We start from the raw sequence: 17,179 nt of genomic DNA on the forward strand, positions 1-17,179 counted from the left end.
ACATTGTAAACATTATTTTTCATTTTGTCTAATCATTTTACTTAACACTTTAATACTTGCATAATATTTCAGCCAGTTTAGTTTTCATAGTAGAATAATTATTAAAGCTGAAAAACAGGGAAAACAGGAAACCAGATACTCTACAATGGCCCATCAGCTTGTTGACTGCCTACACATGGAAGAGAAGGTCTAGAAAAATTCACAAACGGAAGCACAGTCATCCTTACCTCATGGTGTACAACAAGGTCCCATCCTCTGTGATCCGTAGGAGCTTGTTGGGCATGGTCATGTTGTGTGCCACTGATTTCTTTCCATTGTGGAAAAAGGTATCCGGAGTCCAGATTTTACTTGCCATTAGGTTATTTAACCGGAGTACCGTCATGGGTCCTTTAAATTTTAACCTTTCATCCTTCCAGCTTTGACGGAAGAATACATCTATTGTATATTCCTAGGTAATTTTGGAAAATGGCAAAGAGTTCACTGTGCTGTATTTTGCAATGCAAATGGCTTACACAGACGATGCATAATTTTTGCAACTTTAGAAGCAAAATATGACCTAGATGATATTCCTAGAAGTAAACTTGTGGTGGCCTGTACATATTGGTATCAGGTGAATCGTTGGTTGACATAATCACTTGAAAAATATCTAAATGCCTGAATTACTTTTTGGTGAGAAAACTTCTGTTGAGTATCTCCTCAGACATGTGAAAGGAAACTAGCACCCTGTTCCCACCACCACCTGCACCACATCAGTACTCGAAGAGATAGAATATATTGCAAGTGAAAACAAAACTCATGTTACAGATTATTACATACAGGAAAATGTTTAAGTTAGGCAATTCTGGTTATAAAAATAAAGCATTTGGGGGGCCCTCTTATGGTTTCTGAAAACCCCACACCCAATCCCAAGACATCCTTGGTGCTAATGTGAATGTGATAATCCCATCTTCTTTTTGGCTAAGTGAACATTTTTTTTTCCACAAATAATGTATATAGATTTTCAGTTCTACACAGTGAAGAAGATTATGAAAATAAGAAATTGTTTCAGGTAATTTGCATACTTTCCAAGAAAAAAGAAAAGAATGCAGAATATGCGGGTGTGTGTGAGTGTGTGCTTGTGAGTATATATATGTGTGTGTGTGAGACACAGGAGAAATGTGTGAAGCTCATCATCATTCACAGCCAGGGAATCTATTTATTTGAATAAGCACAGCATTCCTCATGGCAATACCCAGAGACAAACATCTGCTAATCTGAAAACAAGCAATGTGATTTACCAGCTCCTAAAATTGAAAGGGGTAATAATATCCATCTTCTTTGCAGGACTTGCTACACTGACACTAAAATTGGAAGTCAATGGTTTGAAATAAAGATTACAACATTCTCCATTAATCTTAGAATGCTCCAAACCGGAAGGAAGACTAACTTGAAAACATCATGCTCTGTTTTCTTAATCCCCTAAACCCTGATGCATCAGAAAGCTGTTTTTTAAAATCTTTTATACATATCGTCTTTAGCACATGAACAATAGTGTCTGTGTTCAGGCTTTTTGTGCATGAATTTTACTACCTGTCTCTTTCCCAGGGTTAATGCAAGTTTGGGTAAAGACTGAGTGAAGATTTTCAAAGCACACATTTGACATTGCTGAGCCCTTACTGATCAGGTAACTAAGAATTATTATTGGTTAGTCTGTAATGTACCAGGCATAGTGGTAAGTGCGATTGAGATAGAAAAAAAAAAAAAAAAAAAAAAGTGTAACAGGACACCAGTCTATCTTTGCAGGCAGGAGAAGTTACTTTGTTTGTTTTCTCTGTCTGGAAGTGTCAGATGAGAGGCACTGGGATACCTGGCATAGGAATTTACTTAGAAACATTTATTAAGCATCTGTTAAATTCGACAGAGGGAGAAACTGTTTGGACTTGGAAGCTATAGGAAAAACTTGTGGAGGAGTAAACTGGGTTTAGAATAGTATTTTTCTTGAGGAGAGAAATGAGGGGGGTGCCTGTGGATTATATCAGGAAAAGATCCAGCGTAGCAGTGCTTGCTAGGGAAGCAGAGCGTATGGGTTTACTCTGGGCTGTGCATGTTCTCTTCTCTGGACAATAGACAAGCTTCTGAGATAGGGCTATGATAATGATGCTATTTCTGTTACTCAGGAATCAGCGCTCTATAGTTTATGCAACTGAACAACTTTAGCCTGGTCAGCAGTGGAGGCAACAGTCTCTCGTAAACCAAGGTTCCAAGGATGTCTAAACTGACCATATTCCCATGAATCTGAAACGTTTGTTCACTTGTTGCTTGCTCCAAGGAGATTTTTGAATCTAAAACAAATGTTACATACAAAATAAACTTAAACTGTATTTCTCATCAAGTGTTTGACAAGATATATCCCAAAGGCAAAGATTCCAAAAAATTATGTCAAAACTTGCCAAGGTCCTAAGGTTTACAAGTTTATCATATTTACAGCTAGCTTTATTTACCTGTGATAATGGTGGACAATGAAATCCCCAAATTCATTTAAGATACTCTCTTTTCGAACACCTAGTTACACAAGCATGCCTGTGTACACACACACACACACAGACACACACACACAAGTACAAGGGGCAAAATTAACTGGATTAGCTTTCATTTCCATGATTTCCTCTGTTAGAAGTAGAAATGAAAACCGATATAAAGCAGTTGATCATGATCACCTCTTGCCTAAAAAAGAGTGTATTTGGTCTCCCATATCCTGAGAATGGCCCCTGCAATATTGCCATGGTAGCAGCATGCAGCTCCCAGCAGCTACTTGTATAGTGTGACCTCTCCCCATGGTTGAAATTCATTAGACCAAGCTGGGCCAGAGGCCCTTCTTTAGGAAGTTGGAACAAGGAGGAGAGGGTAGAGCCAGAGCATAATGGTTACACATGTAAATTCTAAGTCTGCTAACTAGAACTGAATCGTCCCTCTGCCAGATGAATGGCCTTAGGTCATTTTCGTATGTTCTCTAATGCCCTAGTTGCCAATTTATAAAGTGGGGATCATGGAAATACTTATTTCACTTTGCTGTTGTGAGAAGTGTCAACACAAGTGAACAGCTTACAAGAATGTCTAGAGCAGCGGTCTCCAACCTTTTTGGCACCCAGGGGCCAGTTTCGTGGAAGACAATGTTTCCATGGACCGGGGTGGTGGGCAGAGGAGTTGGTTCAGGAGGTAAATCGAGTGATGGTTCAGGCGGGAATGGGAGCGATGCGGAGCGTCAGATGAAGCTCCGCTCGCTTGCCCGCTGCTCACCTGTGTGGCTTGGTTCCTAACAGGCCACAGACTGGTAGTGGTCCGTGGCCCGGGGGTTGGGGACCCCTAGTCTAGAACACAGAAGTTCTCAGTAAACATTAAAAGTTATTGTCTCAAAAAAAAAAAAAAAAAGTTATTGTCTCTCTCTCTTTTTTTTAATCAACACAAATTTATATTAGATTTCTAGGTAGCTGGGAATGGAAAAAGTGCAATTTCTTTGGAAGGGTGGTAGGACAGAAAACCTGAAGAAAGCGAGAAAGTGGTCATAACTAAGCCAAACAAAAAAAAGAAGGCAAAAGAGAAGACTCCACAGAAAAGTGCCTGAACAAATAAGAAGCTCTGGTGAACACTTTGTTCAGGGTTCAGTGTTCTAGCCCACACCACTTGAGTGAAAATTCTCTCCAAGTTACCCTGTTCAATAGAGTAGGACCCTAGAGAATATGAGCCTTTTTCTGAAGACTGGGACAAAACATCCATTATATTCCTAAATAAATATTGTACTGTAGCGTTCCCGCTTGCACCGTTTATTACTGTGTGTGCTTTGATTTAATACATTTTAAGCGCTATGGAAAACAGGGCTGTATGATTGTGCTGCCTGGATATTTCTGTCAGAACCTAGTGCCCTGGGAATGTGAGGTTTGATTGCCAATTAATGGTTTTTAAAATAAAGTTAAGGAGTTGTCCTAATTTTGTTTTCTATTCCAGATGAAGTCAAATGCCTTGGGAGCTATGGAGTCTCTAAGGACGGACAGGCTGAGTTCAAGTTGCTACCTAGCTGGGTCACTTTTCTCCTCTGGAAAATGTGGGTAATAATAACACTTAGCTAAAATGTTGGCAGGAGGATTAGAAGAAATACGATCTATAAAACCCTTAGCACAGTGCCTAACATATTGTAGCATTCAGTAGTGTTGAATGCTGTTATGGTTATTATTATTAATTAGATATTTTATCAGTGCTCAGTTTAAAAACTACATTTCATGTCTTGAAAAATAGCTTTGTCATTCTGCCTTTTAATTTTGATAGCCTCTAAATCATACTGCTCTTTCTTACGGATAATTCCCCAGTAATGTAGTTTAAATGATTAATCCCAAAGTGGTAAGGTACAGTTTCTGCTTGTCACTTAGGAAACCAGTTGCAGGCCTATGGCTAATTTGATCCCTTGATAGAACAATTCAGATATTGTCTTGTTCAAGAGTTTTAGGCAAAACGGTATCACTGGTTTAGACTCCGTTCCCTTCTTCCTACCTGATATTTGATCAAAGGCCATAAATAAAAAGTGATTCATGATAATCTTAGGGTTAATGGTGTACCCAAAATCCTAGAGTGCATCTTTTGTCTAAGACAAAAGACATCATTGGTTCCTAAGATCATACTTAATCTGAACCAATAACTCAAAGGTATACCAAATATTTTTTAAGAGAAAACTTTTTGATTGCATATGGCTTTATTTGGGCACTGTCCCTAACAACTTCTATCGAGCATCTACTCTTTGTGAGACATCGTGCTAGGTGCCAGGGATAGAGAGAGAAAAGTTATTTGTTATTATTATTAGGGGTAATATCATTATCAGTATGTGCTCTTTGTAATGCTTCATCCCCTCTCTTAGTGTTTCCATCTATGAGAAGAGAGCTTCACCAGTGTAAAACTTCTGAAAGTTTTCCTTTATCTCACACCCTTCTATTTGGGGAGGGGAGAGAGGAGGAATAATTTAATTCGACAGGAGAATTTGGAAGGAGAAATCAATCTTGCCTATCTCAGCCTCTTCCTCTTGTCTTCTGCATTTTGGATGCTGGCTGTCCATTAGACTCATAAATGCAGCTGTGTTCCTCTATGCTAGAAGTTTTACACGGACAGTCTACACCCTCGCAGAGGGAAGCCAACTCTGCCTGCTGATGGGGTGGGTTAATCTGACTGGTGTTTAGTCTCTGGAAACTCACTTGTCTGCAGATATAAGCCACCTTTTGCAATACCATCATTATTAGTAATAAAGATGATATTCTCATTTTCCATATCCCTTACACTGCAGCCTTATTTCTCAAAAGGCTCAAGATTCAGGTAAGAAAGAGGGTGTTATTTACTGAGTTTCAGAAGACCTTAATTTTTAAAAGATAATATAGACTCCTCAGCCTTTCACCAAATAAGGAGAAATTCAACACTTACTGTAAAACAGCAATGCACTGTTACTGTGAGGGATGCAAAACAAGAGTGCCTTTATGTTTTTTGGCGTCACTTTAGGAAAATAAGATATTTATGTAAGATAAATATCTTTACAAAGCAGTGTGCAAAAGCTAAATTGTACTTTACAGTCAATAAATGTGATTATAATGCAGAAAGGAAAAGTTAACTTGTTATTGGATTAATTAAAAAAAAAGTTTTCATCAAGCATTTGGGTCCTGATTAGGGCTTTTGTGGAAATACAGAATTTAGATGGGTGGAGAATAGAGGAAATTTCCACAAAGAGTGCATGGCTTGATAAAGGGTTCAGAGGCAAAATAATAATAGCTACTATTTATTGAGCACAATCAATAGACCATTATTTACATATCTCATTTAAAATTCCTAACAGTCTTACAAGGATAGGTAATTATAATAATATACTCACTTTAGAGACTTTGAGCCTTACAGCCTTAACTGATTTGCCCAAGGTCATGCTGCTGTTAGTGATGAATTTGAACTCAGCCAGCCTGAATCCTAGAGCCAGTCCTGCTAACCCCCAGTGTTATGCCTCACAGAAAGTAGTACTAACGTGAATGACTAAATAGTAAATATTGGGAACAAGTGAGGTCTAGTGGTAAATCGTGTATGGCTTGTATGGGATACAGGCAGAGGAGTTTAAATTTGACCTTAAACTTGACTAGAATCTATTAAATGTTCTTGATTAGGAAAGTAGCATGAGAGAATAGGGTGGTGGGAAGACTGAGTTCCAATATGGGAGAATCACAATAGGTCCTCAGACCGCAATCAGTTTAGCAAAAATAATTGTATCACACAGTATTTCAATAAAGTGGTCTACGGACTGACCACAATGACAAAATGAATTGCCAGAGGAATGAATCCACAATTATGGCTAACTTTTATATTTCTATTTCTTACATAGTAATAGTGGCTGACATTTGTTGAGTGCCCATGATACGCCAATGATTTTTAAGTGCTTTTCATGTATTAATTTGTTTAATACTTGTGATAACCCCATGAAGTATTATTATTATTACTCCCATTTTACACATGAAGAAACTGAGGCAGAGACATATTAAGCAACTTTCCCAAGGATACACTCTTATAAATGGAGGAGATGGGATTATAAACCCAGGCATTCTGGTTCAGAGATCTGTATTCTTACCTAGCACTCTGCTGTCTCTCATAGGCTCCACTGACTCTAATTGGTACAGTTGGTGCATTTCATAACCTCTCTTAGGCATAAAGTATCTAATTATCCTAAGCCAGCATTTCCCAATGTATGACTCACAGAATGTCAACAAGTATCACTTGAAGAAAAGGGTTTTGGACAAATATGATTGGAACACACTAGATTAAATGCAGTTAAACAGTTTACTTTACCTCAGGACTGGTCAGAGCTTTAATCCTGCCAAGCTGGGTGCCCTGTGAATTTCCACACTTTGGGAAATGCTGGTCTAAATTGATATTTTCTGTAACTTTTATTCTGAATCATCTGAGCTACTATGAAATCAGAAGACTTTAATGTTAAGGTGGTATCAACAAAAAGGCATTTCAAAAATAGTATTTAATTAATATATCTTCAAAATATCCATAACGATGAATCTTCATGGCCTCTTTATGATTTTTTGCTTATACAGGAGCTTGGCTGTTATGAGTTCAGAAATATTATACAATATCTGCAGAGCTCTACGGATTTACCAGCTCCCATCAGATAGAAGAGAAATTCATGTTAGTTCATTTGGGTTGGGAAAAGAGAGAACAGGTATGTATTCATTTTATTCTCACTCTTGGTAATAATTTAACGATTGCCTTTTGCAATGAAGCTGAACGTTTCCCACAGGTGTTATTTCATTCTCTGTCTAATTCTGGTCAAGTATTCACTCATCTTTTAAACACATTTCTCCTTTTTAACCAAAAATAATTCAGCAATTGCAGTGTTTATGGCTGTTTTATAATAGCACTGGCTATCCAGAAACCTAGCATTCTTCAATCAGTATGTCCTCCTAACTAAAATATAAGGTAATTCACAGTACTTGTCTCGCAGAACATAAACCAAGGCAAAGGAATAATTTCAGGGATGGAACAAAAGAAGACTGCAGTGGTTGATAACCATAAATAGGCCTGGTCTGGAAAGTAAATGGGTATTTTCTACTACATAAATATTATATGTATTACATATTATGCACACAGAGAGACACGAAGATATAGCCAAGGCATCGCGAGCTTCTTCCTAAATACCTAATCTATATTTTTTCTTTCAAAAGTTAAATTTAGAAAATACCCCAGGAAAACCAAAAATGCAGTCACTTACCATATCATGGTCTGAAACGGGTCCGAAACTGGTGACGAAGATGTCAGTCTTCACTTCAGTTACACGCTCTGATGAAGCAAGAAATTGGGACAGTGAATGTCTATCAACAGCCCTTATTAGATCTCACCACCACAAACTCACACCCAAATGGGAAATTTATAGGCTTTGATTAGCAATTTCTAAAATTGGTCCACTGTGTAGTCCTGATAATTTACTGCTTACACATGAAATTTCACAGTGAATATCTTTCAGTGGAAAAACGGAGCCTAAATATGCCACTTTGGGAGATAGATTTTATGGAGAGGTCAGATGATGCTTAATGAATTCTTTAAGAATGGACACACTTTCCTGAGTGATACCAAGCCATTTCATATTATAATAAGAATATGTTAGCATATGGAAATGGTTTGAGCTTAAACAGTCTTATACAGCTCGTCAGATGCTCCAGGTACTTAGGCTACTCTTGGGAAGTATACAGTGTACTGTAGTGAGCTTTATTAACTGTCTAAGGACTCAAGGGTATGTTTTATAAATGATTGCTTTCTGGCACTAAATCATAAGTTAATTATCCAAATTACTCCCTGGGAAAAAAAATCTGACAACCTATATAAGTTTCTTCAGTTTTGAGGATAAGAAGAACATATTACGGTACAGCAAAAGTTCATTTAATAGATTCCATTTCAAGCTCAATGTGATTTTATGTTATTGGTCTCTGAGGCATATATTTCAACCAGTAAAACATAGGTATTATAGTTTGGTGACAACTCAACACAGATATTTTCAAGGAAAAAAGAGAGATAAAAATGTTGCCTGTATAAAAGGAAACAGTTTGTTAAGAGGTGAAAATGAAAAAAGATGACTCCGTAATTTTCAACTTTAGCTCTGAGAAATAACAGTCCAGTATTTTAAGCAATTCATTTCATTTATCAGGACATTTGTATCTTTGGTGTAGGACATTAAAAAGGTGATCCAATACATGCAATAAGAATCCTTTTGAAAATCAAAAATTTTATCCCTTAGCAATTCACTTGTAAACAGGTAATACTTTCAGTATAAATTTGGCTCAACAAATGATATAATAATTTTGAGGTGGAGAGAGTTGCCTCAATAACCAATCTAATATTTTTAGGCCATTCCCCCCCCAACAATGTGACTGGCTCCAAAATGCTTAAATGAGCCCCTGACATAATAGTTATGTGGGGTTTACTGTTTAACGCTTCAAAATAGAGGAGGTAGTTTGAGACAAAGAGAATAGAGATGTGTTTTTAGAACTCATTTCCAACCTCAGCTTTAACATCCAACATCCTGCAGCAACTGCGTCGCTTAAGAAGAGCAGCTGTCAGCAATAAGTCTCAGCTGTATTAACCACTTGCCTCTCATACCAGTCCCCCTTCTCACCCCTTCCAGCAGTCACTTCCGCAATGTACACATCTCTCTGTTGCACACTCCCTTTCCATATATATATTTTTTTACAAGACTGATTCTTTTCTTTTTTTTTGTTTTTGTTTTTGTTTTGCAGTAGCAGGCCTCTCACTGTTGTGGCCTCTCCCGTTGCAGAGCACAGGCTCTGGACGCACAGGCTCAGCGGCCATGGCTCACGGGCCCAGCCGCTCCGTGGCATGTGGGATCTTCCCGGACCGGGGCACGAACCCATGTCGCCTGCATTGGCAGGCGGACTCTCAACCACTGTGCCACCAGGGAAGCCCTGATTCTTTTCTTAGTTTAAATATCTGCTATTTCTTATGACTCCATCAAGAGCTCATACTTTATTAGAATGTCAGGAATGACTTTCAATTAAAAACCATAATGAAAAGAAAATATATGCTATCTAGTCACAAAAGCTAGAATCTATCTTATTAATTGAGCTCACTTTCATCTTCCTCTTTCAAGATTTCCCCTTCTAGATCAAGCAAAAAACCTCATTTTGTTCCCAAGTTTGAGTTTTGGTTCTCTCCAGATTATAAACTATAAGATTTATGGTGAATATCTTACAGATTTGAGTGACACTTATGGAATTAAAATTATATCCTTTCTTTCATTTTTATTTTTATGGCAGAGATCTGTCATTAAATGCATAATCATTTGGGAAATATATACGAATCTCAGTTTGCACACTTGCAAGTGCTTGGTGGTGTGGGATGGTTCTCTTGGATTCCTTTATCACTTTTATCCATTTCGGGGGTGTGAGGAGGGTATAATTTCTACAATTTAAGGTAACTCCCCAAGGTAGCTAGCTTTACACAACTTGGCTTACCAGATGTTTTAGGGGCAACCAATGTTTTCTTTTTTTTTTTTTTTTAATGCTGGAGAGGGTGTGAAGAAAAGGGAACCCTCCTACACTGTTGGTGGGAATGTAAATTGGTACAGCCACTATGGAGAACAGTATGGAGGTTCCTTAAAAAACTAAAAATAGAGCTACCATATGATCCAGCAGAGAAGTCCATAATTCAAAAATGCACCCCAATGTTCATAGCAGCACTATTTACAATAGCCAGGACATGGAAGCAACATAAATGTCCATCAATAGAGGAATGGGTAAAGAAGATGTGGTACATGTATACAATGGAGTATTACTCAGCCATGAAAAGAATGAAATAATGCCATTTGCAGCAACATGGATGGACCTACAGATTGTCATACTGAGTGAAGTAAGTCAGACAGAAAAAGACAAATACCATATATCACTTATATGTGGGATCTAAAAAATAGGATTCAAACAAACTTATTTACAAAACAGAAATAGAGTTACAGATGTAGAAAACAAACTTATGGTTACCAGGGGGTAAGGTGGGGGAGGGATAAGTTGGGAGATTGTGATTGACACATACACACCACAAATCTGTTTTATCTAGCATGATAAAATGGTCTGAAGAAGTGAGCTATCCACTTGCCAAATATATGGACTATTTCCCTCTGCTGATTTTAGATTGTTAGCAGATGATTCCATCTTCAACTTGGGGGGGGGGTAAGATAATCAGAAGAGAACACTCACTTTCTATATTTTCCCTTCTAATATATTTCCCTTGTCACACACCCAAACAGTTTTCTTTGATTTGTCATCAGCTGTTAGTAAGTATGCAGTGGAGCAAGAAGTTTCCATTGCTGTAAAACTCTGCTTATTATGTATGCCTCCGAAAGATTTGTCTTGCACATTAGTATGCTAATGTCTCTAAGAAACCATGTTTTAAATAAAAACCTGGTCAACACCATCTACCTCTGTGTTTCCCAAACTTACTTGGGAATGCTACTCTAAAACATTACAAAAGCTTTAGGGTAAGCATGAGGCCCATATAACATATGTTGTTTATAAAAATTTTTTAAAGTTCATAGTATAAGTTTAAAAACTTCAGAAAAATATTTTAAGAAATTTAAATTCCCTGGAATACCACCATCCACATAAATCCACTGTTAATATCTTGATGTATTCCCTTACATACTTTTTTCTATTCAAATATACACGTAATGATTATCCTCAAACCACATTCTCACTCAGTTGAGTACCATCTCAGAGACAAGGAATAGGATCCTTTGACCAAAGTGTGTCTTTCACTCCAGCTCACCAGGGAGTCCGTGAGTGGCATGTGAAGTCATTCTGCTTTAAGATAGAAAGTTTATAATCTGGAGTGCAAAGGTTCAAGACAGAGGGTTGTTGTGAATCAACTTCAGCCAAACTGTAAATAGAGGCATGGTTAACTTGCTTTTTTGACAAAGAAATGGTGGTTTGTAATCAAGTGCTCTTCAGGTGTACCAGGCTTAAATGGAAGATGAGCTCATACCTACGTGCTTTGGCTGAGAGCTAGGGCAACTGCTGAGGAACCTTATTTTTTCCCAATTCTAGAAAAACTTTGTCATCCCCCCCTCAACATGAAATCCCTGTTGTAGGGGGAGATATATATATATATATATATATATAATATACATATATAATTTATTATTTAAGGAACATTGAAACAGAATTTAAATCACATGCTCTAATACTAGACTTTATTGACAGCGTTAGACTCTAAAGTGTTATTAGAAATACCTATAAAGTACTCAAGGCCTTTCTACGGGTCACATGAGGAAAAGTCAAAATATGTTTTTGCTTTGATATATTCTATTTAAGAGCATACAGCATGAGTCAGGAACTTCTGATGAAGTTCAGCTAGGAAGATTATACACCTAGCCAAAGTTAAACATGAATGAACCTCTTAGGTAATGAGGAAATTGTATGCAAGTGGAAATCAATTAAAATAACTCAGTTGGAAGAAATGTTCAGAGAGTAGATAATTCAGCAAATAATTTTTTTCAATCAAATACTTTCATCACAATAATCCTTCTCTGTCCAATGTAAAAAAATCAACAGATTCTTTCAAATTAGTATAACTGAATACACATGTTCAAGTTTTCAAAGGATAAAGATAGAATGGAATTATATAAAATGAGATTATGATGATGATGGTTGTTATTGCAGTGACTAAGAATATCTTAATATAGTACATCAATGTAAATGAAGTTTATGATGATAAATTAATTAAAATCAGTCTTTAAACAAGCACACTCTTCAAAGATATGTTTTACATACAACATATATATATATTTATAAACACATATGAGCACACACACATATATGTACACAAACACACACATATATGTATACACATATATATACACACTATATTATATCCTTCTATAACAGCTAGACAGCAGTAAATCTGTTTTTTACTGGGGATTTCCTACAATGTTGATATCCTGCTGATAAGTTTTGAAGTAACAGATGTTTTGAAGTGATAATTCAAAAAGATGATTAGTGCTTGAGGCAGAAATGAGAAAAGCAGTGCAGTATAGTGAGTAATAAGCACATTGGATTAAGAGTCAAAACACTTGGATTTTAACTCTGATTTTCCTAGAGAACAAGCTGTGTGACTTTAGGTACAATCCTTTAATGTCCCTGAGACTGTTTTATCACTTCTTTAATGAAGAAATAATACCCGCACAGTCAACTCCATTGCATTAGAGTGAGGGTCAAATATGATTTTAATGCCAAAAACACTTTGAGATGTATTTACTGGGTACATTAATTTAGTCAACAAATGTTTACTGAGCATTTTCTATGTGCCAGGAAGGCACTGTTCTAGGTAATAGTAATATCGATACATTGATGAGCAAAAGTGCAATTGCTCCTTTTCTTCTGTAGCATATCTCACAATCTTAGGTAAAACATATTTTAGGTAAATAGGTTAGAAACATAGATAGATAGGTAGGTAGGTAGATAGATAGGAAGAATTACATACGTAGTTGTGTACGAACACATATGCACAAATTATACTAGTTAATGTCAGATCATTATAAATGTTCTGAAAGAGTGTCTTTGAAGAGATGACATTTGAACTGCAACCTAAAAGGTGAGAAAAATTCAAGGATGAACAGAGACAGGGAAAGGCATTTCAGGGAGAAGAAAGAATAAGGTGAAGAACTGAGGTGAGAATAGATGCGCTTGACTTAAGAAACAGAAAGTCCAGTACATCTGGAGCTTGGTGAAGCTGATGATCACGGTACAAGATGACACTCTAGAGGAAAGAGCTGTTTACTAATAATTTGGCCGTTATAACTTTAGCAAAATCCCAGTGGCTACACTTTATCTTAGGAAATGCTTGGCAAGATGATTTATATACAATAGGAAAAGGTGGAAGCAGAAAGTTTCTAAATATGCTAGAACATTCCTCTGGGCATCTCAGTTGGATTCATTAGATGAGCTGGCTTCATGAGCTGACTGGATTTCTCAGCCAGTAAAAGTTAAAAGGTGTTCTCTGTTCATTTTAACAATTCCTCTTGGGTTTTTGGTAACTGCTTTTTCTCTAAAATTCCTAAAGAGCTTCTTATAGAAGCAGCTGACCTTTGTTCTAATGCAATAAGTCTTTGGGTAATGAAGTGAAGGAATGTTACTTGCAGTTTAAGAAGACAGCTGATGTGTGAAGAGTGGATTTTAAGAGTGACTGTAATTTTAAAAATAATGGAAGAGGGAATCAATAGTGAAGAATTGTAGGTGGTGTTTCCTTAGGAATCCCTATTACAACAATTTATTTAATATGGCATTGGCCCTGTTTTCACTGGAAATGCTGTCTATTGAGGAACTCAGAATAATATTCACTGGGCCCAGTTCTGTATACTCATAACTTAATGAAGGAGGTTTATTGCCTCCTTCAAGCTACTTTGCTTCTATTAATTCACAGAGGCAGTCACTATATGGAGAATGAATTGGCTAACATTAGTCATCATAATAAAGTATTTCTTAAACCCCACTTTGAAATGGTCCTGTTTGGAAATTGAAAGTATCCTGAGCTTCCTACATAACCATCAATTTATACTCCTGGATTGGACAATGTTTCAGCTCCCCGCCAATCTGCCTGGGGCAACATGTTTGCTCCTTGTCCTTCACTTCCAGTCCCTTAATTCTTTAGAATAGTTGGCAATTTTCCCCTCCCTGATAACGTAGAGCAACTTAATGTTGGTGATATTCAGCTACTAAACCTGGATATGGGGTAGAAAATCACATTTCGAGGTGCCTAACCAATACCTGGTCCTTTGTGTTTTCAGATTCCAAGAACTCAGATGATACAAGAATCTCCCAGGGAAAAAAAGGTAAAGTTTATTACCGGAGACATTTATTTCTTCTCGACTGAGAATTTGCCTCCTTCCCTCCTTATATCATGGCATTTTCTATTGGGAGAGAGCAAAGCTGTAGAGAAGAATGTGATTGCTGTGTTGGAGGAATAGGTTTCTTTTGGTCTGTAGAAGTCTTGATCAAAATTGCCTAACCTGCAGTAGCTTTGAGGTATCCTACTTTCTGTTCCTATTATTGAATTTTAATTATATGAGAATAATAATATAATATCATTATATATTATATATATTATGGAGGGATATGGCGTCCACTTAGGACTTGGTTTTAAGTTCTTCAAAATGGCAGAGTCCATGACTATTAACAGTAAGATTCTTACTTCAGAAACACTACAAACACTATTTTTCAAATAAAGAACTCAAGTTCAGGCTCCAAAAAAAAATCATATACAGAAAAAAAATATGTATATTTTCTAATATTTCACATTGGTTCTAGAATCAAGATAGGAAATGGAAACTATATAAAAAGTCCAAAAGTAACTGCACAAAATATAAACTGCAGCTGTTTACTAATAATTTGGCCGTTATAACTTTAGCAAAATCCCAGTGGCTACATTTTATCTTAGGAAATGCTTGGCAAGATGATTTATATACAATAGGAAAAGGTGGAAGCAGAAAGTTTCTAAATATGCTAGAACATTCCTCTGGGCATCTCAGTTGGATTCATTAGATGAGCTGGCTTCATGAGCTGACTGGATTTCTCAGCCAGTAAAAGTTAAAAGGTGTTCTCTGTTCATTTTAACAATTCCTCTTGGGTTTTTGGTAACTGCTTTTTCTCTAAAATTCAACTGAATTGTAGAATGTCTAGATATAGTATTTCAGTGTAAATAGATTGCATTATGCCAAAGTCTGAGCATCTGTTCCACACCTTGCATTAAAAGCATCAGATACACCTATAGAAAATTCAAAAAGAATTCCAGAGTAGAATTTCAAAAGCTGATACGAAAAGCCATTATCTGGTAAAGAAAATGTAACAACAACAATAAAAAAATATTGGATAAATCTAACCTTTTTAAATTTGTGGGGGGTATTGTCAGTAATTTAGAATCTTTTTATTTTATTGAAGGTGAACACATTGTGACACGGATATCTTGCCCTCTAAATTTTAGAAATTCTGGCTTTTTAATATAAATACAAAATGTGTGTTTTAAGTTAGGTGAACATGAATAAAATGGTTGCCTCTGATCTCAACATCACACAGGATACAAAAACATAATAAAAGATCACATGAATATCAGATATCATCTTGAGATAGAACAAAGTCTAGTCACCTAAAGTTTAGAGTTGCACAAAATTTCACAAGTTAATCTGATTTTTTTCTCCAGAACACTCTTAGTTTCCCACCTTTACTTATTTTGACCTAAAGAAACATAACCCAATATCCCAAGCTAATTCCCCAAGGAGCCCGTACCACCTTGCCAGTAGCACTCATATCCAACCCAGTCTCCTTGCCTTGTTGGAGATGCTTATATCTTAAAGCTAAGATCTCTGGCAATAATAGGACTAAATGAAGTCTAAAAGGTCTCATACAGGCGTAAAAAATCAAAAATTGGGAAAATTAAGAAGATAAGGAGTAAGTCTGCTTTGAAGCATAGATTGTTTGTTAAATAGTATGTCGTGCTAAAATACCTTGAGGGAAAAATCCCAGCTACATTCCAGTCACAAATACTCACCTGATAGCTTCAATTAAGTAAAATCTAAAACAAACAAAAAAATTCCCCCAAATTCTATAACACTTATAGGAAAAAGAAGAAAATCTTAACTAAATGTGTTAAGCATATAGTAGAAATAAAGCCCATTCTCTACCTCCATTCCTACCTATCTATTTACTTATTTACTTCTCCCCCATCAATCTGGGTTTGTCACATGATGAGTACACACGTGTACTCTTTCAAAAGAAAGAGAGATGTAGCCTGTATATATGGTGTGGCAGAAAGGAAGGGAAAGCTGTCACTGGAAGGGCATTACTTCTTAAAAATCTGAAAACTTTCTTCAGAATGTAGTTTTGGATCTATGTTTCTGGATTGTTCTTACTCCCTCTCCCAGAGTGCAGGGAAAGCCAAAATGATGGTGGCTGAAATTTTGCCCAGATAGGTGTAATTCAGGGGGAGCATCATTTAATTTTTTCGGAAGTTGGAGAAAATTCAGGCTTCTTTCGTTTATTAGATTCAGAGTCAATAAGGAGAAACCTTGAGGAAATGGATTTTCTCAGAAGGTGATTGGTTTGGTCTTGATTTAAGGCAAAAAGAGGAATCTTGATTAACCAAGGAACACCTGAGCCTACCCATCCTCCTACCACACATGCCTTTTCCATTTTCTCTAAGTTGCTCTCCTTCGCCTTCTCCAACCCTCTCACTTTTCTCTGTTCTTTCTCCTTATTTTCAGTACCCTCTTTTGCTCTCCTTTCTTCTGTAACCTTTTCTTTCTTCTCTTGACATTTTTTTTTTTTTTTTCTGGATTTTACCTCCTCCCCTCCCTCAACCATTTTATTCTTCTCTAGTGACCATGCTTTAGGCAAGAGCTTTTCAAAAACATTCTTCAGGGCTTCCCTGGTGGCGCACTGGTTGAGAGACCGCCTGCCGATGCAGGGGACACGGGTTCGTGCCCCGGTCCGGGAAGATCCCACATGCCGCGGAGCGGCTGGGGCCGTGAGCGTGGCCGCTGAGCCTGCGCGTCCGGAGCCTCTGCGCCGCAACGGGAGAGGCCACAACAGTGAGAGGCCCGCGTACAGCAAAAAAATAAAATAAAATAAAA

The 17,179-nt window shown here is 37.0% G+C and overlaps 1 protein-coding gene across 1 annotated transcript in view; it reads right to left on the reverse strand.

The window, feature by feature from the left end:
• Positions 1-17,179, reverse strand: part of GABRA1 (gamma-aminobutyric acid type A receptor subunit alpha1) — a 60,667-nt gene that overhangs the window by 33,625 nt on the left and 9,863 nt on the right. Inside the window, exons 4-5 of the mRNA XM_024753374.1 lie at positions 7,766-7,833; positions 228-448 (exon numbers count right to left, since the gene is read on the reverse strand). Coding sequence (XP_024609142.1) covers positions 228-448; positions 7,766-7,833 — 289 coding nt within the window. The remainder of the gene's footprint in view (positions 1-227; positions 449-7,765; positions 7,834-17,179) is intronic.

Source organism: Neophocaena asiaeorientalis, unplaced genomic scaffold, assembly GCF_003031525.2.
Source record: "Neophocaena asiaeorientalis asiaeorientalis breed wild unplaced genomic scaffold, Neophocaena_asiaeorientalis_V1.1 scaffold268, whole genome shotgun sequence".
Lineage (NCBI taxonomy): Eukaryota > Metazoa > Chordata > Mammalia > Artiodactyla > Phocoenidae > Neophocaena > Neophocaena asiaeorientalis.